The 25,278-nt window shown below is 42.1% G+C and overlaps 1 protein-coding gene across 10 annotated transcripts; it reads left to right on the top strand.

Moving 5' to 3' along the window:
• Positions 1–326: 326 nt before the first annotated feature.
• On the top strand, positions 327–23,982 carry GMNN (geminin DNA replication inhibitor). 10 transcript variants are annotated; one of them, XM_080610376.1, is made up of 10 exons: positions 577–711; positions 1,189–1,318; positions 1,788–1,916; positions 14,663–15,458; positions 15,964–16,024; positions 17,815–17,913; positions 18,304–18,433; positions 19,072–19,154; positions 19,233–19,343; positions 20,882–23,982. In XM_080610376.1, the coding sequence occupies exons 4-10, from the start codon at positions 15,454–15,456 to the stop codon at positions 21,083–21,085; spliced, it is 693 nt and encodes a 230-aa protein (XP_080466502.1). In that variant the 5' UTR covers positions 577–711; positions 1,189–1,318; positions 1,788–1,916; positions 14,663–15,453; the 3' UTR covers positions 21,086–23,982. The 10 variants fall into 10 exon arrangements, 7 of the variants coding, with proteins under 7 accessions (XP_080466500.1, XP_080466506.1, XP_080466501.1 ...); XM_080610379.1 differs by lacking the exon at positions 14,663–15,458; XM_080610377.1 differs by lacking the exon at positions 1,189–1,318 and having other exon boundaries at positions 580–711.
• Positions 23,983–25,278: the final 1,296 nt, after the last annotated feature.

The following is a 25,278-nucleotide window of genomic DNA, read 5'->3' as shown; positions in this document are numbered from 1 at the left end:
GGCGCTGCTAGCAGCACGGAGAGGAGCCATGTCAAGATAAAGCCACGAAGCCGCAGAGCCCCCCCATGCCTCCTGCAGTGGACACGGTGACCGGGCCGCCCGCTCTGCCGCTGCGCAGCCCCAATCTGGTCCCCATAGTCTAGCTCAGAGCCCCGGTGCCGGGGAGTGGGGAAATGGTGGCGGAGAGAGGAGAAGGAGGAGGAAGAGGCGGCGGCGGCAGCAGCAGCGGAAGGAGGAGGAGACGGCGACGGGTCTCTGCGCTAGTGGCTCCTACGGAGGGCGGCGGGCATAGAGATCCCGGAGCGGCGGACAGGGACGGCAGGAAGACCGATGAAAGAGCTAAGGCGAGCTTCTCTTCACCCAGGCGGTCCCGGGACGTCCTCGAAGGCGACCGGCAGGAGTGAGCAGCAGCGCCGCGGTGTGCGCCGGTGGCTCGGCACGGGAGCGAGCGCGGAGCTAAGCTGCGCAGCAGGCACCAGCCACTCAAAATGGCAGCCCCTGAGTCACACAGGCACCACCCTGCCCGCACAGCGCAGGCGCGCTCTGCCGGCGCGTACCAAGCGCTCCAGTCCCCAGGATGGGGGGAGTACACGATGGAACCTTGTGCTCCAGGCAATAAGGCTCAGCGGTAGCCTCGTTAGCCACGGGCACACCTTTTGGGACAAGCGGAGAGCACATGCACCGGCGGAAGACCCCCGAGCCGTCCTCACGGTAAGAGTTCGGGCCGCACCTCCCTGCTCCTTCCCCCCGCCACTGCCACGCCTCGTGTCACCGCCCTCGTGCCCCATGTGACGCTGGGTGGACAAAGCCCCGGATGGAGTTGCACAACAGCAGTGAGGCGAGGGATGGGGGAGCTAGCGTAATATACAGCGGCAGACGGCTGCTCATCGAGTGTTGTCGCTGTGTCCTCTCCCGGCTACTGCTTGGGAAGGGAATGCTTAAACGTGTTTCCACCTTAAGCATTATAATTTATATTGGAAAACACACCTTTTAAGTCTGGTAGCAGCAGGGCTTGTCCAGTTCTTTTCATACCTGTGTGAAGTAAACTGTAAATTAAAGAATGTAAATCCAACGTTTACTAAAAGTTTGCATGGCGATGGCCTGGCTCAAATACTGATCTCATATGTTCTTAAGGTCCTTTCCAACCCTAACTATTCTGTGATTCTGTATATAATGTGCTTCCAACAGGCTCTGTTCCTCTGTGGTGGTGATTGCAATGCTCCCAAGGAGGCGGGCTAATTGTTGTAAAGCAGTAATTGCTATTCCAGAGATCCAAATCTAATCCTTGGAGAAAAGTAAATAGAGAAAAGTGAGAAAAGTAAGTGGGTTTATCTCTCTGCTATGAGGAAAGGCTTGTTCCACCCTCCCTGCAATGGAAGTGCAGTGAGGACAAACCTCACTTTTACCTGGGGTCTTCCCCAGAGTGAGAAGGAAGAATTACTGTCTTCAGCACTGGGCACAGGCATTCGGTGCACACCCCTCCTGTATCCCACTGGGAAAGCCTCACCACTCAACCCAGACTCCATAGGTTTCAGTCTTTTTTTCCCCCTTTTACTTGTCCCTGCTAGTTTCCCGTGTTCTCTCCTGAGAACTATTTCCCCTCTAGTACTCCTTTCCTTTACACACTTTCCCTTTGTTATTGACGAGTGAGCCACCTTTCTGTTGGATTTTCCTCCTGCCTGCCTTGCAAGCAGCCACCATGTTGTAGCCCTTAGACCTTGTTGTCCTCACACAGCATGAGTCAGCCCCTCTGATGCAAACACTCCATCTCGCCTTCTCTTTCATAGGTGTTACCCAGGACGCTCCTCTCTTGTTTGAACAGGAACAGAGCAGAAAGGGAGTAATTTTTTATCAACTTACAGACTGGTGTTCACTCCTAATGGCAGTGCCGTTTGGAAATCACCCTTTGTTTGGAGGTAAAAAAACCAAAACCTCTACACAGGAATACTCTACTGCTGGGACTATTTAAAAATGCCAGCATTTTTAAACTATATTATCATTCTGGCCTTAATGAGAGCTGTGCTTAGATACCTTTTTCTTACAGTCATAGCGCTTTTGTTTGCCGTGCCGCCCCACACGGCATTTTGTGCTGCAGTCTTGTGCCTCCTGCTATTTTAAGCCATGACTCACCCTTGGCCTGTGACCCTCTTTGTGCTGGCACTGCCGATGTGAGGACGGGCGGGTGCAGCAGCACTGCGGGACACAGGGATTACCCGGCACAGAAGACCCTCTGAGAGAGCTGGCGCCTTTTCTGCCTGCAGAGGAGAAGGGAAGGAGTTTTCTTCCAGCCCAGTAACTCCAGCTGCCCTCTCAAGTGAAGGGATGTGGCTGCGGCGACTGCTCTTTGTCACAAGGGATTGGGCAGCTGCCCAGCCCCGTATTGAGGAATGCAGCCAAAATAATCTGTCAAATGTAGTGCTGGCACTACAGTTTTTCTTCTGGAGGACTTTCTAGAAGAGCTATGAGGACTATACGTACTTAGAGGAAATGCATATATAAACACACATACATGCAGAGGAAACAGGAGATCGAGTACAGAGTATTAACATGTTAAGCAGCTGCCAGCTGTCTCCTGCAAACTCTGGCTGCTCAAATCTTTCCACAACATTTCAGGAGGGGATGTGGAACTGAAATCACTCCAGGTTCCTTGTGTATAGATTGCTGCTTCTCCTTATATAGGCAACTACCACCTTTACCAAACACAGAGAAGACTTTTTTTCTTTTCACTCGTGGGCTAGTAAAGATACCCTGACAGTGGTTACACAAATGAGTACATCAACCAGCCAAAGTATGTTTATTATACATATATGTGCAGAAATATCTGCACTATTAAAGCCATGAGTAGTAGCTGAGTCTTGTCCTACATTTATAGTTTGCTGCTTTTCTCCATCATGCACAATGATGGAGCTCATACAGTAGGAAAATACCAGTATCTTGGTTAAAATATGTATTTTTAAGTAACGTCACTGAATGGAGAGTTAAGAATTATCAAAATAAATATTTATATACAACTGACCCATAATTCTCTTGAGCCAATAATTGTATATTATTGTTATGCTTCTTACTGGTTATGCGATGTACCATTTGTAAGAGAGGCTTTGTGCCTGAAAGCTGGTGTGTGTTTTGCAATTACAATACTTGGTCTAATGACAGACTGCCTTTCTTCAAATCTAGTTTAAAATTATGTAAGCTTTATCACGAAGAAGAGAGAAATGTGCATGGTATACAACAGAAACCTGACAAGTAGGTTGTGGCAGTATATGCAAAATACATAATAGGGGGGTTTTTAGGCTTCAGTCCCATTAGCACAGCAAAAACAGTGTTCCTTGTGCATGTTAAATCCAGGCTGAGCACAACAATCAGTAGAGTGGGTCAGGTTCTGTTTGGTTGTCCTGGGTTCAGCAGTAGCAGTCATTTTTTCTCCTTCTTAGTAGCTGGTGTAGAGCTGTGGTTTTGACTTTTGGCCTGGGAACAGCGCTGATAAAACCGATGTTTTCAGTTGCTGGTCAGGATGTTTACTCTGACCAAGGACTTTGTGAGCCTCATGCTCTGCCAGGGAGGAGGGGAAGCCGGGAGGAAGCAGAGACAAGACACCTGACCCAAACTAGCCAAAGAGGTATTCCATACCACAGCACATCATGCCCAGGATGTAACTGGGAGTTACCCGGAAGGGCTGGATCACTGCTGGGTGGGGGCGAGGTATCGGTCGACGGGTCGTGAGGTGTTGTATTCTCTCCCCTTGTCATTTCCTTTATCATTATTATTATTGATGGTAGCAGTAGTGATTTGTGTTATACCTTAATTACTAAACTGTTCTTATCTCAACCCGTGGGGGTTACATTCTTTTGATTCTCCTTCCCATCCCTCCAGGATTGGGGGGGGAGGAAGGAGGGGGAGTGTGAGTGCTGCGTGGCTGGGTTTAAACCACAACATTGGTTAACACAGCACAAACAAGATGGTGTCCTTTAGTCTTTCTCTTGCTCAAAGTGAGGAGGACTTGGTAGGTTAGCATGTAGCTGCAGTCCCGTGGTCTCTGAGGAATGAAATGCTTGTGTATCCCTAGGGACTTTGGTCTCTGCAGCAGAGGGGGTAGACACTGTTCAGCTGTCATCCTGGAAAAACAGAGGATCAGGCAGCATGGGCAGTAAATCGCGTGGAGGTAGGAAGAGACCTGGCCACAAAATTACATTCCTTGGGAGAGAAGGTGTCTGAGTAATGTAGTTGTGAGAAGTAGTGTGAGTTTGGAATATCTGGTTGCTTGTGTATTTTTACCTTTTCTGCTCTGAAAATCTTTAATTTTCTATTCACCATTTTATTGTTTCCATGCTGTTTTCAGTGAAACCAAACACTGTTGTTTTCTTCATGTTTCAGTTGCGTAATAACTTGTGGAGTTTTCTCCTGTAAGTTAAAAAAGGATCGGTAACTTTATAGAAAGTCCTTGTTGTCTTTTTCCCCCAAAATTATGTGATTTCACAGTCTAATTCCTGTTTTCATAATTAAATGTTTACTCATAAGCACGTGGGCAAAACTGTATGCTAATACCTCTGTTCTTAATTTCCAGCTCAATAATTAATTAAAATGTAACAATTTCTAGTTAATAATTAGTTTGTAACATTGTATCAAATTGATGTATATGTTATAGATATAGTTAGGAAGAGATAAGCTGGATTCTGTTATCTTTCTGACTATGCTTTCCATGCATACTGTGCTGGCTGTGTATGTTAGAAGTCAGCCCTGAAGCTACTTGCTTCAAAAACAAAACTATGATTAATTCAGTGCCAAATGTTTATGCATGAGACAAAAGTAAATTAGTATTCTTTATAAATTCAAACAACACAAATTAGATGGCAATTAAAACTCTTTCATATACTTTGGAATACAGTGTGATTCACTGTTTTCTGCTTTTAGAGAAAACATTTGTTTCTAAGACATAACAGGAGTGCTTTTGTGCACAGAAATGGCAATGTTTAATGCATAAAACATTCCTTATATCATGCTGTCGATGACTGTATATGTGTTGCACAGCTACTGCTACATAATTAAGCTTCATTCATCACTTCCCTATGTCCTGCCTTCTAGTCATAGGGCTGTGGTCACAAAAGCGGCCATATGTTGTTGAGCACATGAGGTATTGATCCTAAACTTATATCTACTGTCGTTGGGTTTGTTTCACCTAAATTAGTATAATCCTTCCTTTGGAGAGAGTTTCATGCAGCCTTCCATCCTGGTTAACCTAAGGAAAAGAAGACAAATCATTAACTTCTTGTCGGTAACACACGAAACACTCGTCTATACGATGTAAATACCCCAGAAACAAGACGCTGAGGGACTGGAAGCGTTAGGCACTGTGATGCCACGCTGCCACCTAGTGTCACCCGGCAAATTGCGGCGAGCCCTTTTATCCCTCAGGTAAATGGCCTTTTAATTGGGCAGAAAGGCCAAAAGAACAAGAGACCCGAGAGCCACAATCCCTGTTTATTGATTCAGCTATCTCAGGGCTTCCTTTCCTGCAGCCCTCTGCAGGGCTTGCACCCAGAGGAGAACTGAGACACACATAAATGTCACCATTCTATGATTCTATGATTTATGTGCTTTAGAGGCACAACACTGCACTGGCTCCCTTGGCTCCCTCCACAGTAGTTTTCTGCATCTAAAATAGTAACAGTAGTAGTTTATGTTAAATCAAAAAAAAAAAAAAAAAAAAAAGAAAAAGAAAAGGAAAATGTTTGTGATATTTACTTAATAGTGTCGTTTATGAAACACAAAATTACAATGTAGTTTACCTGCACTTACTGTAGCAGGTAGAAATAGAGTCCTTAAGTACCCTAGAGCTAGATAATTATCTGTGGGTTAAAGAGCCTTGACAAAAGGCCTTAACAAAAGGTACAATGTGACAGTCAAGTAGAAACACCATTTTGTCAGTACTTGATTCAGATAGCCAGGTCCAAACTTTCTCTGTGTAATGCTGAGGAAGCTTCCACACACCGGAATCTAAGCAAAACCGGACCCCAGAGGTAGTAGAGACTACGTAATGCCTTCCCACCTATTCCCGTGTTCCCAGATTCTTGGAATCATAGAATCAGCTAGGTTGGAAAAGACCTTTAAGATCACCAAGTCCAACCTTTACCCCAGGACTGCCAAGTCCACCACCAAACAATGTCACTAAGCACATGAAGAACTCCCAAGAAGCCTTTTTTTCAGCTGTCATTTGCTATAAAAGCTGATGACATTTATTAGTAGCAATGGAGTATAAAAGCTCTAAAAATTACACATACTGCCATGAATAATCTAACAAATTGGCTAGGCTGTATGGGAAACCTCACTGTGTTTACTTAGGCTCATCTGAAGTGCAAATAGTTCTAAGTATTCATGACAGAGAGGTTTTTTTTTTATGAAACAAAGAAGCTAAAATGCATTATATTGCACTCAGTCCGAATAAATATGTATTTTCCTAGCACTGGGTTGACAGAATTTTGCATTTAAAATGCCATAACCCCTATTTAAAGTTAACCTTCAGTCATAAAAATGGGAATTATTACAATAAAGTATCTGAGTTTCTAGTTATCAAGGAAATTGTATTTGCTGATGTGATTTTCAAAGTGGAAATTAAGTCTGTGCAGTTCTGGTGTCCTCAACATAAAAAGGACATGGAACTGTTGGAACAAGTCCAGAGGATGGCCACAAGGGGCCCTCGGGATCAGGGGACTGGAGCACCTCCCGTATGGAGACAGGCTGAGAAAGTTGGGGCTGTTCAGCCTGGAGAAGAGAAGGCTGAGTGGAGACCTCATAGCAGCCTTCCAGTACCTGAAGGGGGCCTAAAGGGATGCTGGGGATGGACTCTTCGTTAGGGACTGTAGTGACAGGACAAGGGGTAACGGGTTCAAACTTAAACAGGGGAAGTTTAGATTGGATATAAGGAAGAAATTCTTTACTGTGAGGGTGGTGAGGCACTGGAGTGGGTTGCCCAGGGAAGTTGTGAATGCTCCATCTCTGGCAGTGTTTGAGGCCAGGCTGGACAGAGCCTTGGGTGACATTTCTGAGAGTGAGGTGTCCCTGCCCATGGCAGGGGGGTTGGAACTAGATGATCTTAAGGTCCTTTCCAACCCTAACTATTCTATGATTCTATGATTCCTTTTTGTAAGATTTTTGTATAATAATACTAGTTTCCCACACACACAAAAAAGGAGGAGGTTCTTTAGACAACTCTAGAAGTACTTTCCAAAGGATATTGTGGGTGTTGAAAGTTTAAATGTGTCAATGGGAAACTGAACAAGTTTATGCAAGAGAGATTACCTTTATTTCCTTATCCTTGTTTACAGATTTCTTAATTCATCCTTGTTTATATTCTGCCCTTCTTTCTTTCGTCAGACCATCACATTCCCCTTAAGACATGCTCTTAAGTAGTATACAGTTTCTTCACAAACAGAAGACTGGCAGAGTGGCATGCTAAATAAATGCTTCTCTCTGTAATGATCCCAATTTCTAATAGCTCCATCAAGTTGCCTGGAGAGGGTGTTGATAGCTGCTCTAAACTATGAGACCTTCACTGCAAGGAATGTGTCCTTAACTGTACAACCATTTACTCACAAGTCAGCAGCAGATTCTATTATCATAAATAAAAGATAAAAATGCAAATATTTGCAAGAACATAATCATAAAGTGGCTCCTAACAACCTTAACAGCATACCTTATGCATAATTAATGGAGACTTGTAGTCAATATCATATGCAAAATTATTGCTGTTTATCAGTTGCTGTGGCTTAACCATGTTAATTTTCTCCCCTTTTTTTGCAAATTGTACTGTATTTAGATAGGAGTGATGACAATGAAGTGGATACATGGTTCAATTTGGTTTGGTACATTATCTTTATAAAATACGGTGAGTTTGGGGAGTCACAAAGCAGTCAGACAGACTTTGCATCTGTTTTCAAGCTACAAGATTTTGAATATGGAAGCAACAGACCTTCTATGCAACCTTTCAATAGCTAAGATGAGCACCAGGCAGTGCTTGTGTGTTTCATGTCCTACAGCTTTACTCAGTCCAGGTGACTCCAGCCTTGTTACCTAAAATTTAGTGCAAAAGAAATACTCTCTAAGACTTGTTTTGGAGTTTTAGAAAGCAGGTATTCTTTATTCAGTGCTGGGAACACACGGGATTGCTCCACCTAGTGTGTCCACTCAGTTATACAAAATTCATTCCTTTTATTGTACAAAACATGCATATACAACACATTTCTTGGAAAGAGGCAGTCTCTCCCAAGAACTAATTAAAATATTTACATTCACATTCCACATGTGCCATTAATTGAGGCTGGGGTCCTTTGAGGGGCTCTGGTGGTCTTTTAGGGTCTGCACACAGTGTCCTTCAGTTAAACTCTGATGATGAGCATGTGCTGTTCAGACATGTTGCATAACTTGTCATGGTAGTTTCGTGCAGACTACCAGTCTGAACTGGTTACAGTTCCTTCTGTGGAAACCAGGTTCTTCTATTCTTTCCTGTTTTGTTCTTCAGAATGTTGACTTGTCTTGTTTATTGCAGATGTTTTGAAACAAGACCTTGCCACCAGGTTATTTATAGAAGCTACATACTCAGAATCAAGTATTTTACAAATAATTCAAGGGATCCAGTCTCCCCTTTTCTTATGAGAGTTTTTGATGGATCGTCATCAGAGACCCTCGTACTAAACCTTTGTACCTAATTTTAAACCATATTTGATTATAACAACTACAACATTGTATCACCATACAGGCAAGGATACAAATTAGGATAATCAAGATTATTCCAACAAAAAAAAATTTTAAGCAGGACAAGTTTGGCAGCCAAGAGGTAAGTTTATCCCATATTGTCCTGGGTTCAGCAGTGGCAGTCAGTTTTTTTTTTTTTTTTCCTTCTTAGTAGCTGTTGCAGCACTGTGTTTTTGACTTTTGGCTTGGGAACAAAAAAAACTGATAACACCGATGTTTAGACTGACCAAGGATTTTGTGAGTCTCATGCTCTGCCAGGGAGGAGGAGGGGCCGGGAGGAAGCGGGGACAGGACACCTGACCCAGACTGGCCAAGGAGGTGTTCCATACCACAGCACGTCATGCCAGGGGATGGAACTGGGAGCTACCCGGAAGGGCACGTCCCCTGGTCGGGCGGGCTGTCTTTTCCGGCGGGCGGTATCGTATTCTCTTCCCTTGTTATTTCTCTTGTCGTTGTTATTGTCGGTGGCGGCAGTGGTGATTTGTGTTATACCTTAGTTATTAAACTGTTCTTATCTCAACCCGTGGGAGCTGCATTCTTTTGATTCTCCTCCCCGTCCCTCCAGAAGCGGAGGGAAGAAAGGGGGGGGGGGGGCAGTAGACTGCGTGGTTCTGATTTACAGCTTGGGCTTAAACCACGACAGTTCTTTAAAAAAAAAACTGACTGCCACTGCTGAACCCAGGACAGTATAAAAAAAAAAAAGAAAAAAAAAAAACCGACTGCCACTGCTGAACCCAGGACACATATTTCTTGGAATCCCCAAGAAGTGTAATCTGTGGTAATGCCATGTAAAATTTTAGTGTGATCCCAGATCTGTTCCAAATCCGTAGTAATTCTGCCACTTTGATCAATATACATGCAATAGCTGTATTTATGATTGTACAAACACTGCGTTGTGAAGCCAATAACAAATCAAGGGCCATCCTGGTTTGGATCACTACTTTTGACAGCAGGCTAGATACTTCAATCTGCAAAGCCTGTATGGCACAAACGGTTTTATTTTCAATGTTTTCTATTACTGTTGAAATGTTTATTATGGTTTTCTCTAATTCACTTATCCCAAGCCATGGGAAGAACCATCTCATAAAACCAGGAAACCCATAGCGTCTGTCAGCTATAGCACTACGAGCCCTGTTCACTGTACTCCTTGTGGGTATGGTCTGTCAATAATTGAGATGTTAGGAACTAAAGCTCCAAAGGTACATGCTCCTCTCCATCCTAAGGTAATATTTTCTGAGCAGTTGTGCCACATAGCCAATAACATCCTGTTCCTGCTGGAACTAGAAGACCAGTGTAATTCAGTCGTTGGAATTCAGGGTCTATGTTTGTCATGTTAAGAAAGTGTCTCGTTACAACATGAGAGTTTTCCCACAGAGATACAATTTCCTGAACTTACTAAACAGGCCCATGTACTATTTTCTTCTAATACAATTGTTTTTTTCCATTACATTTCACACTTTTTGACACTGAATCTTTTCAAGAGTGGTATTGCTCCAAAATATGCTATTTGTCCAAGAGCCATTAAGTGGAAGTGGGATTCCTGTTAAGGATAACCTTTGACTAGAATCCTTAGGCACTGGGTGAAATCCAACAATCTCGTTTTTGTACAGGAATTGGGTAATATTTTGGATTAGAGATAAGTGTATAGTTTGATTCCATCAATTACCAGTTAGCTCCATAGTTGCCAAACTTATCACGAACATTATTCTTTTAGACACTTTATCTAATTAATTTGATTTTTAAAGGCAATTGTTGTTTAATTTCTCAAGATTGTGGAATCTTCTTAACTCATGAATAGTGGATCCAGGATCCTTTTCCTTCTACCTTTACTGCAGTGTACATGGTCAAGAGAACTTGGAAGGGACCTTTCCACTTTTACATCAAAGGATCCGAGTTCCAAGATTTTACACAGACTCAATTTCCAGGCTGGAATAGATGAGCTGGAGAATGCAAACCTAGAGATCTGTTTACAACAACTCGTTTGTTAATTTCCAACATAATTTTTCCCAAAGTCACCAAATATTTAATCACACCACTTTCCCCTTTTACATGCATGTCTCCAGGCAGGCCAGGTATTTGGTATGGTTGTCCATATAAAATCTTAGAAGGACTGGGGTGGTATTTTCCTCTAGGTTGTACTCGTATTCTCACCAAAGCAAGAGGCAGAGCCTGTACATAAGTCATAGATGTTTCCTGACATATTTTTCCCAATTGAGTTTTGTGTTATTCTTTCTACCATTCCACTCGACTGAGGTCTATATGGTGTATTTTTTATTCTTTCTACCATTCGACTTGACTGAGGTCTATATGGTGTATTTTTTATTCTTTCTACCATTCCACTCGACTGAGGTCTATATAGTGTATGCAAATACCAAGAAATTCCCAATATTTTACTCATTTGTTGAACTACTTCTGCTATAAAATGCGAACCCATATCTGATGACATTCCCAAAATAATTTCAAACCATGGAATCATTTCTTTTAACAGCATTTTACCACTTCTGTCACTCTTTTAGTGTGCATGGGAAGGCTTCTGGCCAGCCAGGAAATGTGTCTGTTAAAACAAGCAAATATTTCCATCCCCCTGTTCTTGGCAGTTCAGTCAAATCTGTTTTCCAAAACTCTCTGGGTAAATTATCTTGTTTATTGGTCCCTAATAACATTTTATTCTGAGTGTTAGGATTATTTTTACTACAAATTTCATCTCTTTCTGTGACAGATCTCACAACTTCTATCATATTTCAGCTAATAACAGTTTTCCGTAGGTGTTTCAATCAATTTTTAAATCCCCAATGTACTCTTAATATGTTCCTCTTTCACGATTTTTCTCATCAGAAAGTAAGGTATTACTATTTGTCCATTAGGGGTCACTGCCCATCCCTTTTCCTGGTTTTGTGCTAGTAAAGTGTCAATTAGTTTTTCATCTTGAAGGTCATGTTTGGGTTTTCAGTTAAAACAAGTCTCTTTTCCGGCATTAGAGCTAACACTTCACCTTTCATTTCAATGCCTTTTTCTACAGCCACTTTTGTCGCTAAATCTGCTTATCTGTTCCCCTGTTCTTGAATGGTTTCTCACAATTGATGGGCTTTATAGTGCATAATAGGTTTTCTTCTAGGAAGTCTGACACTGTCTAATAGCTTCATCATAGCTATGTGATCATAGCTTGTGGTCAGCATCTTTGACCTCAGCCCCTTGTGCTGAAAGTAATCCTCTTTCTTTCCATATGGCTCCATGGACATGAAATACTCCAGAGGTCCATCCAAATACAGACATCTTTTCCTTTGCTCAATTCCAAGGTATGGGTGAGAGCTATCAGTTCTGCCTTTTGTGTGGATGTTCTTGGGAGAAGGGCCTTCACTTCTGTTACCTCCTTTGCAGCGATCACTGCACAACCCAACATATGCTTCCCTTCTCACATAAAAACACTACCATCTGTATATAGAATCATAGAATAGTTAGGGTTGGAAAGGACATCAAGATCAACAAGTTCCAACTCCCCTGCCATGGGCAGGGACTCCTCACACTAGACCATGTCACCCAAGGCTCTGTGGAACCTGGCCTTGAACACTGTCAGCGTTTACCAGTTCTCTGGGCAACCCATTCCAGTGCCTCACCATCCTCATAGTAAAGAACTTCTTCCTCATATCTAACCTAAACTTCCCCCGTTTTAATTTGAACCCATTCTCCCTTGTCCTATCACTACAATCCCTGATGAAGGGTCCCTCTCCAGCATCCTTGTAAGCCCCCTTCAGATACTGGAAGGCTGCTATGAGGTCTCCACGCAGCCTTCTCTTCTCCAGTCTGAACAGCCCCAACTTTCTCAGCCTATCTTCCTGGGGGAGGTGCTGCAGCCCCCTGATCATCCTTGTGGCCCTCCTCTGGACTTGATCCAACAGCTCCATGTCCTTCTTACGTTACATAGTTTGTAGTCCAGTTCTCCTAACGGAACATCCTTCAAGTCCAGACGACTGGAGCAGGCTTCTTCAATGGTCTGTAGACAGTCATGCTCAGATACCCCTTCTATCAGCTGGGCTGAAAGAAACATGGCAGGATTGACAGTGGCAGTTGTTTTGAGCATGACATCATCCTGTTCCAACAATACCATTTGGTATTTCAACATGCTGCTAGGGGACAAGCAATGCACTCTTTTCTGCTCCAATACTTTAAGAACCGTATGTGGAACATATACTATCATTTTCTGTCCCAAAGTGAGCTTATGAGCCTCCTGTACTGTTGTTACAACAGATTTTAAACATCCTGGTCATCCTTGGCTTAGAATGTCCAATTGTTTGGAAAAATACGCCACAGCTCACCTTGAATTGCCTGGAAGCTGTGATAAAGCTCCCAGCGCTACTCCCTGCCTTTCGTAAGTGAACAATTCAACAGCTTTAGTGGGATCAAGGAGCCCCAGAGCAGGAGCTTTCGTTCAGTACTTGTTTTAATCTTTTAAAGACAGCCCTGCCTTTTTCTGTCCTTTCCAGATGGGCGTTTTACAGTCGTTCTTTAGTATCTCATGTAACGGTTTAACTAAAAGCCAGTAATTTGCAATCCACAGGCGACACCATCCGACCATTCCCAGAAATGCTTGCAATTCACACGCACTCTGTGGCGCCGGCAGGCGACAGATGGCCTCCTTTCGTTCTGTGTTCAGCTGTCTTTTGCCTTTTATAATCTCAAGGCCCAAGTAGGTTACAGTTTCTTACACAATTTGTGCTTTTTCCTTCGATATCCTATATCTGCTGAGTCAGAAAATTTAACAGGCTGATAGTCAATATGGTACACTGTTCTTGAGGTTCTGCTGCTATTAGAATATCATCTACATACTGCAGCACTATCCCTTCTGTATTTTCTTGTCTCAGTAATTCCAACTCCTTAGCTAGTTGGTTTCCAAACATTATATTGCTATTCTTGAACCCCTCTGGAAGGACTGTCCATGTGTATTGTGTTTTCCTCCCAGCCTCAGGGTTTTCCTGTACAAAAGCAAATAGCTTCTGACTCTAAATCAAGAGGTGTGCAGAAAAAGGCAGCTTTCAAATCTAAACCTGTAAATCAACCTTGCTCCCCTATAAGGGCAGTTAATAAAGTGTACGGGTTGGCTATAACAGGATGAGTATCTTGGACAATCTTATTTATTGCCCTTAAATCTTGAACTAACCTAAGGTTGTTTCCATCTGCCTTTTTCACTGGTACTATATTTAGATTTACATTCTTTTAACAAATTGTATCTAAGAAATTTCTGAATGATTGGCACTAACCCCATTCTAGATTCTAATTTTAAAGCATACTGTTTCAACCTTACCTGTATTGATCCTGGTTTAAGCTCAACTGTTACTAGTTTGGCATGTCTCAATCTCACAGGTATTTCTCCAGCCCACACAATTGGGAGTACTGCTTCTTCTCTTTCCTAAGAGATCCCTGGGAGATTTCACAAAGTGAAAAACGTATCACAATTCATCATCCCACTTTCCCTCTCTTTTCAAAACCAACATTGACTGTAACAACATGTCATAATCCAGTGTTCCATTCTTCGGCCATTTCTCTCCACTAATTCGTACAGCAGCCACCACTGATTGCAATATTTAATTAGACCTTGTCTCCCTGCAGTCCCTCCTTGGGGTCCTCCAATCTTTTCCCAGCGTTTCAGGAGACATCCCAAGGGAGATTTCTTTAAAATTCCCCCATCCCCAAAGGCTTATTACCCATTATATCACGCTTACAATGCACAAGTACAAACAACAAATTTAACACATAAGTCAATATTCAAATTGATCCAGAAGAGCTCTTTGGTGGGACTCTAGCCCACAATTACCAAACCTAGTGCACAAGAAACCCAAAATACCCAACTGCTGTGTAGGGTAAATCCTCACAGCTTAGGTGGATGGGAATTTCCATAAACAATACCTTTTTTACTCACCAGGGATCTTACTTCAAGCTCTCAGGAATCAGGGCTCTTCCCAAGGAAGTCCTCGGTGCCAGCTGGACGTTCTGCAATCCCAGGGTCCGTAGAGGTCTAGAAGCACTTGTCCCAGCTGGGTCGCCAAAATATTACCTAAGATTCGACGGAAAAGAAATACTCTCCAAGACTCGTTTTGGACCTTCACACACTATGTGGAGCGATCCCCCGTGTCCTCAGCGCTAAATAAAGAATGCCTGTTTTCTAAAACCTCAATACGAGTCTTAGGGAGTATTTCTTTCGCGTCGAGTATGAGGTAACACCTAGGCGCAGACTGCACCAGACAGCCCTGTGCCGCTCTCCAACGCACTGGCAGGGCCAGGATGTGTGGTTCACAGCTGAAGTGTCTCATACCCCAGTGCTCTACTCCGAGTGTTCCCCTCACCTTCCTAAAGGTGAGGATCTCTCCTCGTACCGCCTCCAGCAGCACTGACTCCACCCGATCAATATTCCCGCTTACCTCACCCGTCTCAGGGCCCCTCAAACCGCCCGCTCCACTCCGCCCCCCTCGCCCTCCGTCCTCCCTCCAGTGGCCCGCAGGGCGTGGCTCCGCCGGCAGGATGAAAGAGCGCGGCCCACGATTGGCTCGGAGAGCGGCGTCTGATCACGTGGCTGGGCCCCTCCTTTCTCCGCGCTCCTTAAAGCCGCACGGCGAGCAGGGAGCGGGCAGCTGGTTGTGTGCGGTCTGAGCTGCGGTTGTGCGTGAGCTTCTGGTGGTGGTGAGCCGGGCCGAGGTCGGGGAGTTCGCTGGGTGCATGCGGTGAGTTGAGGAGATGGGGGCAGCTCTCAATCTCGCTGGAGCTTTTGGGAGCGAGGTGGGCGCAGGTTTTCATGGCGGCGTTTGGGTCTTGGCGGGCTCCTGCTTCACTTCCCTATTGGCCGCGGCGGCTGGCTGGGAGGTGCTCCGAGGGCTTGGTTGGCGGGAGTGGGGGCCGTCCCTCCGCCATCTTGTGCGCTCGGCTGTGGCAGCCTGCCATGTCTCATCCCTGTAGGAAGGGACAGCGGGACTTTGGTTCGTGGTGATGTCTGTGGTGGGCTGCTGTGGCAAAGACGCTGTCAACGACACGGGGTGTGTCCTCGGGCTTTGCATGTCCAGTGCATGTGTCGGGAAGGGACCCCGAGAGCCGCGGGGTTCATGACTGAATGTTTAATGCTGCCGTAAAAGTTGAGGAGCGGAAGCTGTAGTGGCCTGTAACTAGTGTCCTTGAGCTTCCGTTGCAGCTGAGTGTTAATAATTCTTACTTTTTTTTTTTTTTTTTCCCTAGTGATCCTATGAATTCCAAAATGAAGCAGAAACAGAACGCAGAAAAAGCAGGACCTTTGCAGGTATAGGCTTTAAAGTCGTGAAGCTAGAAAATGGGGTAGATAGGGGATGGAAAATGAATATCAAGAGTATCTCAAACACAGGATTTTCTTTGTGCTGAGGTTTGCACTCAGTGTTGTGGGAAATGGTCCCTCTGACACGTGTTTCATATCTGCTGGAGGAATAGAAAGTGATCTTTTGCAATGTGCTTCCACCTGGCTTATGACCTGTTGGCTTGGGTAACCTCATGACTAGCAATGTTGCTTGGGAACACTTTGTCCTGCTTGGGCATACGAGATTAAGGCTGCTTTTTTTCCTTACTGCTCAACAAGTCTTTTTTACTTCGACACCGAGCATGCTGTCTTTCCATATGGCTTTGGTTTTTAGGTACTGGCTACCTGCCCTAATTTGGTTACTGAATCAGTCTGGCTGCTAGGGAGTTGTAGAGTGGGTTCTGCAGTCTGCCCTTAAATAGAGCCAAAGAGTTAAATCTGTCTTGATTGATCTTGAGCATGCTTTAACTGAAGTATTCATGCAGGCAGTTATGTTTCTGAAGTCACCCTCATGAATCATAGTTGCTGTGGAATTGGTGGAAATGCTTAAATAATACAGGTTTTCTTAAGAGGTGGCTTATCAGAAGTTACTGAAGTTTATACCTATTCTAGTGTTACAGTATTCCTTTGTTAAACCTTTTAATGTAGGCCCTAATTGGAATAGTAAATATACAAATAGAGGCTAATAGCCTTCTGTAATGAGCAGTAGAGTTACTGTAATGAAAACCTCTGGTATTAATGAAAATTGCCAATTGTTAAGTCTGACATATGCACATGGTAATCTTGTCCTGTAGTGACTCTAGGGTATAAGTTTCTCAGTGTGGCTTTTTGTGCTTTCAGTGTGTTAACTCAGGTATTAGTTAATAATTTCTTGGCAGAATATTTTTAACTTTAACCTTCAATGGCAGCAAGCAGTGTCTGACATGGTGTGATTCCTGTTCCTACAGCAGTTAGTGTTTGGCCTTTAGTTTAACAGTAGGGTGATCGGTGGCAGAAACTACCGTGGGAAATGCAAGCTCTTGTCACCTCAAGTACAGTGTGAATCGGGAACTTTCTCACGCTGGTATGGCATTGTACTCTGGCTATTCTTGCTTGGTTGTCTGCCATTGTTTGCTGTCTCATGGTGGCTGTGTAACCAACCCAATCAGAAAGCTTTAATGCAGGAAAGAGGTATTTATGCATGACAGAAAAGATTATAAACATACTGTTTATACAAAACAATAGCCTATCTGAATCGAAGCAAGGAAGCTTTAGATCCCTTTTAATGGGTAATCGAAGCAACCCATATATTTAAATAAACACCACTTGAGGGTGTGTTCACAGGTAACCGAAGCAGGTACTGCCTGTGACTTAGCCACATAAACTTGCAGTTGCAGTCACTTTTGTCTGTGTCTCCTGAAGTCTAAGACTGCTGTTGTCAAATACAACTTTGAGAGCTTCAGCTAAAGTTTATGTGTCACTGCATTGTAACTGACCTTGAAATCCAGTTGGAGTATTTCTGCTGGAAGACCTTTTCAGGTTCCTTCATGAAGGGGGCTTCTCAGAGGCAAGGACTGAGCATAGCTTCATGTGATTAAGATCTGTCTCTGCTACAAATAAATAGCTTTCCTTTATACAAGCCTTAACATAGGCTAGAGTATCATCTTTTTGTTTTGAAAAGATGAACCATGTGTTATCTTAATAGAAACATGACAAATTCAGAAGCCTTATTGCATGGAGAGAGAAGTGGCAAATGTCTGAAGTTTTATTCTTCTTTCTAGAAGTACCTCACAGACACCACAAGCAGTGCTGCCCCAAGACGGACTCTTAAAATGATCCAGCCTTCAGCAACAGGTTGCCTGGTTGGCAGACGTAATGAGGTATGAATTAAAAGCTAACTTGTAGATGTGTAATTATTTCTACTTCTAGTGAAATGCTTTTGAGCTCTTAACTGGGAACCAATATATTTGAAAAACATAATCTGCTAATAAGTGTGACACAACTTAAGCTTACTATTGTTTTAGTAACTAACAATATTTAAAACTAGCAATTTCTAAGTACTTCAGAAAAAAGTTTGATATTTTTTTGTTAAACCTATGGGTATCAAGGAAGATGTCTGTAAGTTAGAACTATAATGCAAAGAAAGCAGGGCTTACAAAGACTTATTTTCAGTCATAGTGAGCAGATTTACAAGTCTTTGGGTTTTTTTTTTTTTTTTAAAAAAAGCTGAAACATTGCTCTGAAGTTAAACCTGCCTGTGTTCTATGTAGAAGAAATCTTCAGTCAAAAGGAAATGCAAGTTAACCTCAAAGGCTTGTAAAGCCGAGGTGGCTGTGGTAAAGGAGCAAGAAAGTGAAAATATTAATGATGCTGTTGAAGCCATAGATCTCATGATAAAAGGTATGTGGTAATTCCTGAGATGTTCTCTTGAACATTTTACGCTTCTATTGGAATAGACCTTGAAATGCTGTTCCTTTTGTCAGTTGGATATGGGCTTTGTGGTGGTTTTTTTTGGTGATGCTTAGCAGGAATTAATGATACTTATTCTCTATACAGGGGTGTATATATTTTAGTGTAGATAACCAAACTTGTTCTTAAGTGTTGGCTGCCAGTAGCTGAGAAGTGATGTGTGGAACAGTGTTAAGTCCCGTACCTGGCTTGGCTATGAGCTTTCAAGTGACTAAGTTGACATGAAAGCCTGTTCTGGCATAGTGTGCTGTGTGTGCAGTTTCTCGGAACCATTAAGCCCAATATGGATCAGTGACTTGGTAATAAGACTTGTGTCGTCTACAAAGTACATGTTAAAAGACTGGCATTTGCAAATATGACCATCTGTATAGCCATTAATATATTGTAAGCTCTTTTTTCTGTAAGTTTATGTTTCTAGTTGTAAACTTGCAACTAATTTCTGGGAAAGCAATACATGGAATGAGCTCTTACTATCACAGTTTATAGAATACTTGTATACAAATTAGATATCTTCAAGTGATCCCAAGAATTCAGTCTTAGCACAGGCTCACTGTAGTTTCTTTCTTCAGAAAGTCCTTCACCTCAGTATTGGAAGGAACTGGCTGAAGAAAGGAGAAAGGCTCTGTATGAAGTACTTCAAGAAAATGAAAAGGTAGCTAGTGAAAGATAACCAACTTCCTTACTAGTGGCTAGTGTCTTTCTATTATAACATTGTATTATTTGAACTCAGTTGCACAAAGAAATTGAGCAGAAAGATGGTGAAATTGCCCGCCTGAAAGAAGAAAATGAAGAGCTGATGTCCCTTGCTGAGCACGTGCATTTTATGACCAGCATGATTGAGGTACTTACAGGACTTTTCAGTTCTAGAATGAAAATGAGAAACCAGCAAAGATACTTCTAATGAATCATGGCTTCTTTTTTGTGTGCTCCCAGAACACTCTTTTTTAAATTACTCACCTGTTTCCTGTAGGATTGCTCTAATCCAGAGGCATAGAGCCTGTAACAAGGAGTTACCAAGAGGTACATTTCCTGAAAGGGAGATTCAGCCTATTGTCAAAGCATAGGCTTTGCATGTTAGAGATGGTGACAAGGGAAAGAAGGGTTCTTTTTCACTTTGAGATGACTTGAATTCAAATGCTTAATAGACTCTGTGAGGCTGCTGGCTAAACCAGGTGTTTGTACAGGTTGTGCCCTTTGGGGAACTAAATTGGGAACAGGGACACATGAAGAGGGCCAGCAAGAGAGAGAAGGAAGCACCTCTGCTTTTTAAAGTCAAGATTTCACTGAGGAATTGCCAGTTTTGTGGAAAGGTCTAATGCATGAAGTCTGTAGTGTTCATAAACTTGTAAATTTCAGAACAGCTTCCTCTAAGGAGTCCCTGGGGATAGGTAGTTGTGTCACTGATTCCATGACTCCTCTACCAGGAGTAGATAGTTTGTTATAGCCTCTGAAGCTGTCATAAATAATAGCTATGGAACCTTGATACTACAATTACCAACTAGGTGGTTTTTGTAGGGATTGAGCTCTCAACTGGAGTATGTTGCTGGATGCCTGGCAAATACTTTGGTTCTGATTAGACTGTAGAGGTGGAAATAAAATGAAAAATTATTGCAAGCAACTTGAAGTAAGCAAGTTAGTTTTTAGTTCAGTTATTTAGCTCAGTCTTGAGAAACTCCACTAATTTGGTACACTTGAATTACTTTTTTTGGTATTCAGGGAGTGCTGCTTGCTATGATTAACCCACATGCAGAAGTTAAATGACTTAAGGAATTAAAGAACTAATATACTTGGAAACTTCTCTACAGGTCCTCAACGGTTTGCCAATTAGTTGTAAGCTGCTAACTTCTGAGGCTTTAATGAGCCTTAAGGCTTCTGGTTGTTTGATGCATCACTGAAGAGCAGCCTCTTAAAGTCCTATTTTTCTTCCACAGATCACCTTAAATAAGAAACTCTTAATTTGATCAGTGAGTGCTACAAACTGCTGGGTCTTCTTAACTCATCTAGGCTTAATGTAGCTTCATTATCTCTGCTTAAAAATTGAGCCTCATCTGCTATATAGTAACTTTTCTAAAATTAAACCTATGTAGTACTATAATAATACTTAACTTGGGAAGCTGTTTCCTGTATTTTAGGTTGCCTAACATAAAACTTAAGGAAGACCTAACAGTCAGTAAAGCAGGATGATGTGGTCTGTGAGTTAGAGGTAGCAATTTGAGTTAAATAGAGTGTCTTAAGATTTTTGTGACTGAGGAATGTTTTAATTACACAACAATCTCCAAATGAAGATAATTAGCTTGCTTAATTTAATATGCACATTCTTATTTCACTGGCTGTTAAGTAGAAAGCATTAAATTTGCTGTCTCCTGGTTTTTTTCCTAGAGGCTAACTGGGCAAGCACCTGACAATCCTGAGGCACTGGAGAGTCTGGCTCTAAAGCAGTCCAAACAAGAAAATGAAGAGCTTAACTGTGCAGATGATGCAGACAGTGCTTCTGAGGAAGGACCATCACAAGTAGCATGTGGTGTACGGGGGAGTATATCAGATCTTGCTTCAAAGGAAACAAATAATTTGCAACAGGAATGACAACCTTTAAATAGGCTTATACATGTGGCTTTTAATTGCAGACTTCCTCTTGAAAGGATATACTAAAACTTCTCAGGTATAGGTAACTCTTGTGGAAGCATTACAGATGTTGGTTTTAACTGGAATTATGTGCAGTGAGAGTGCCTGGATACTGCATCCAAAACTTCCCACAGGCTGTGCTTAGTTGCTTGTATAAAATGCAAATATTGTGTATTTGAAATTGTTGTGTAAATATCAGTTGGTCTGACATGATACATGAAAGTTGATAAATAAATCTTTGCATTATTAAAACTGCCTCTTATTTGAATGAGAAATTGCTAGTTCTAGACTTAAGTCAGTTGTGACCACTGTAGGTGGAAGCTTTCAAGTTTTTTAGTAAATACCTGGGCAGTTTTTAACTGACTTCCGGAATTCTGGAGAACAGAACGGTTTTGCTGGATAGAGAAAGCAAAATAAAACCTGTGTGCTGTTGGTGAGGCTTCAGAAAGTCAAGAATAGGTAATAAAGAGTCTAGATTTATGCTTTTTGGGTTTTTAAATGATTGCCTCTGTCTTTTAAGAGAGCCTTTTCCAAGATCTGTAGATCAGAGCTTAAGTAGAAAGTGTGTTTTAGAAATACATTTATTGGCTTGTGAAGAAAAGGTGGTGTGTTCTTGCTCCTAGGAGCAGCTGTACTGAAAAATTGTATGCAGACAAAGGAACTGCCTGCACTTGAGAGCTCTTCTGAATGGAGACTTGATATCTGTTTTGAAAGTACTGCTCTCGTATTTACCAAGAGATAAAGCACCTTTTTACCAAGATAGTAATGTTCTGAAGGGTTTACAGGAATGTAAAGCACACTTTGGAACCTTGAGCATCTTACCTGGCATTCATATGAGGTGAAAAATGCTTGCAGTTGAAAACACTGAAGTAGAAAGAGTAAGTTAAGTACAGTTTTCCAGTCCTGAGTGAACTCAACAGTTCTGTAACAAGGTCTTAAAGGGCTTTAAAAGGTGGCTGCCTTTGCAATATCTAGTGAAGATCTTAAAGTTGAGTGGCTTTCAGGAGGCAGAGGTACTTGGAGAGGTTCTTGTTTATGAGTCCATCAGGCTTTGTGAAAATGGGTGCTTCAGGGTATGCATGAAAAAAATCTGGAGTTACTGAATGAGCACCTTTAGATTCCTTCCATATCTTACTCTCTCCCTGCCTCTGTGGGTAACCTAATAGATTTTTCACAATTTATTTCAGTTGTGACATTTGGGGAATGTCAAACATTATAGGAAGTAATACTCCTGTCTTCTGTTTCACCTTGAATCTGGTAGCCACAACATGAGGCATCATGTTTTCCCTGGAACTTTGTAAACAAAGGATTACATCGTACAGTTTGTGCTTTAGAGCATGCTTAGATTTAATCCTTTCAATTCAAGTGCAGAAATCGTGACAAAGGGGTGTCCTGTAATTTGTACTGATGCTGTGTTTAAGAGAAAACAGCTGTATGCTGGATAACTGCTTTGTAGAGTAACCTTTGTTTTCTGTTCAAAAGAAATAGGTGTTTGTCACTTGACAGCATTATCTATCTCTGTTTCTTGAGCAATCTTAATGCCAGCAGTTCAACAATAGTAAATAAGGAAATGTATGAAACCTTAGTTATAACTTTATGCAGTGCAATTCAGTTTGAGATATTCATAGTTAACAGATGTTTTTCAGAGGTGGCTTTGTTTTTAAACATCAGGAATATTTTGCATTTGCAGAGACTGCAGGAGGGAGGAAAACACTATTGCATAATAGCTGACCAGTGCAACTGAGACAGCAAGAGCAACTTGTCTTCCACAATTTTACCACCTGCTCTGTGAACTGCTGTAATATGGGTGCTGCTGTTAGAACCAGGATTTGCATGCATTATCTGCATCTGGCTTTTCCTTATTTCCATCAAGATGGGCAAGAAAAATGCTTATCAGACTTAATTCTTGTGTTTTTTCTTAATTTTTTTTTTTTAATTTATTTTATTTAAATAAAGGACTCCCATAAGTAGCTGCATCCCTACTTCTCTTGAAATGGATTGTGTGCAAAATGAATCGTGCAAGTTTTCCTTGTAGCCTGGTGGGTATATTGCAGCATTTGGACCACCTGAATTGAAGGAACTTTTTACAGCAGAAAAACGTGTGCCATGTAGTAATGCATAAACCTGCACTTAAAGCCTTCAAACCAAGGCTATTATGGTTTTATTAATTTGAACTCATTACAGAGAATAGTTTGCTGTATCAACTCCTGAAAAAAAGATGGTGCAGGACAAGACTGGGTGTGAAAACTCAAGCTGGGGCATGGAAATAAAACCCATGTACATGCTCAGTTTCCATCATTGAGGTTTTGGACCTTTGATTGAACAATCTCCCTAGGCCTATTACGTCAGAAGTATAATGTCAGAAGGTTTATAATAATGCATTAATCACTGCTTAAACATGTTCAAAAAGGAACAAGTTTCATTTATTGTCCTGAAATTCCCAAGCATTTTCTTTGGAACATGCATGCAGTAGAATGATGTTACATAGCCTAGGAACTTTGTATGCAGATGTGAAAGTCTTGTCAAATGTGTAGTAATTGTACAGAAATCTATGTAATTAGTTCTTTTACAACCATCTGACCTTTTATCTTTGTTTAATTATGTAGGGAATTTCATTTACCACTGAAACATAGATATATAACAGCTGAAAATCAGCGTCACTGAAGACAAAGACATTTCATATCTAGCTAAATTACAGAGACCATACTGTTGAGCAGAATAAAATAACATTTCTGGAAACTAGCTGCATAATGTGATTCTTTCTGAGAAGTCATAAATGCTTTTGTGCACCAGCTTGACCAGCATGCTGACTCCTTTTCCGTGCAGGGAGTATGGCCACAGTCTTGTTTTTTCCTGAAGTATCCTATGGCTGCTGAGAAGTGGGATGCTCCTGCTGCATCCCAGCACTTCTCCCATAAAACATGTGCCCCAACAGGATGATTTTAGACATGTAAGTCTGAAGTGTGGGAAGATGGGCTATTTGCAGATGTCAGCTGTTTGAAAAGGGAGCTGCTGTTCAGGGATAAGCAAAGTGAGGTGGATGTTTGTGGGAGGAAAAGCTTTTAATTGGTTTAGCAGAAAAATAACAATTTTGGTGTAAGCATCCATTGTACTTAATGCATGGAGAAGTGAATTGGACTGTAATAACTACTTGACTGAACAACTGAAACTGGTGTTTGGCATTGTGTTGCTTACGTGAGGGTCCACAGTGTTGTCACGTGTTGCATGAGTAGCGACTTGGTCATCAGTTTTTTGCAAGGAAGCAGGATGCATATTCCTGTACTCTTCCTTGAGGGCTGTCTGAGGTTGTTTTATTTTCAGAAGTGGTTTTGAGATTCTGAGCAGGTGGTTTGCAAATCTGCCAAGGCTGTGTGTTTCCCATGCTCTGTTGTTCTTGGGACTGAATTGCGTTGTTATGATTTTCTTCAGCAGAAAATGTTCACTGTGTATTGCTAATTCCTCTTTCCAGTCTTGCGACAACACAAAGTAGTTCAGCAAGTGCTAATGGTATTCTGAGAAACTTTAGTTTGCTGCTGCTCTGTAAATCTGACAGCTGAAATAAAATGTGATTTGCTGTGTTCAAGGTTAAACCCTTGGTTATGACCATATCTCTGTCATACCCCCAGGGACACTGCAGCCATTTGGAGAGGGTGCTATGCATCCTATTATTGGGATAATTCCATTGCAAATCAGGAGTCCATACTTAAGATATGTAGTCTGGCAGTTGTATTGACTCCTGATTTTGAATGTTTAAAGTCAGAAATAACCTGGATATAACAGACTGCAGTATAGGATAAAGCTATAGTGGATGCTTTTTCTGAAAGTATACTGGGGACAGGAGGAGTCTTAATAGTAGCATGAAGCTCTGGGCAGCCCAACTTACACTGTGGCTGTAGCTAGAGTAATATAGAGGTACTATGGGTTTATATCTACCAGGCAGAATACAGAGAGACAATAACAGCATGGCAGGGGTAGTGAAAACCACCATAGCTACGAAAAGCATGAAGTGAAAATAAGCCACCCACAAAAGCACCAGGCAAACCCCTTTTCCTGGTGTACTTTTCCTGATTAGCAACCTGTCTCCTCAGTCTGCACTGCTACCGGGTTACTTTGGTACAGGAACTTCTTCCTAAAGTATTTTTCTGGGGCAGCCC

Source organism: Psittacula echo (genome assembly GCF_963264785.1).
Source record: "Psittacula echo genome assembly, chromosome: 2".
NCBI classification, from domain to species: Eukaryota; Metazoa; Chordata; class Aves; order Psittaciformes; family Psittacidae; genus Psittacula; species Psittacula echo.
Note: the sequence above shows the minus strand (reverse complement) of the source record. Positions and strands in the feature narration are given on the sequence as shown.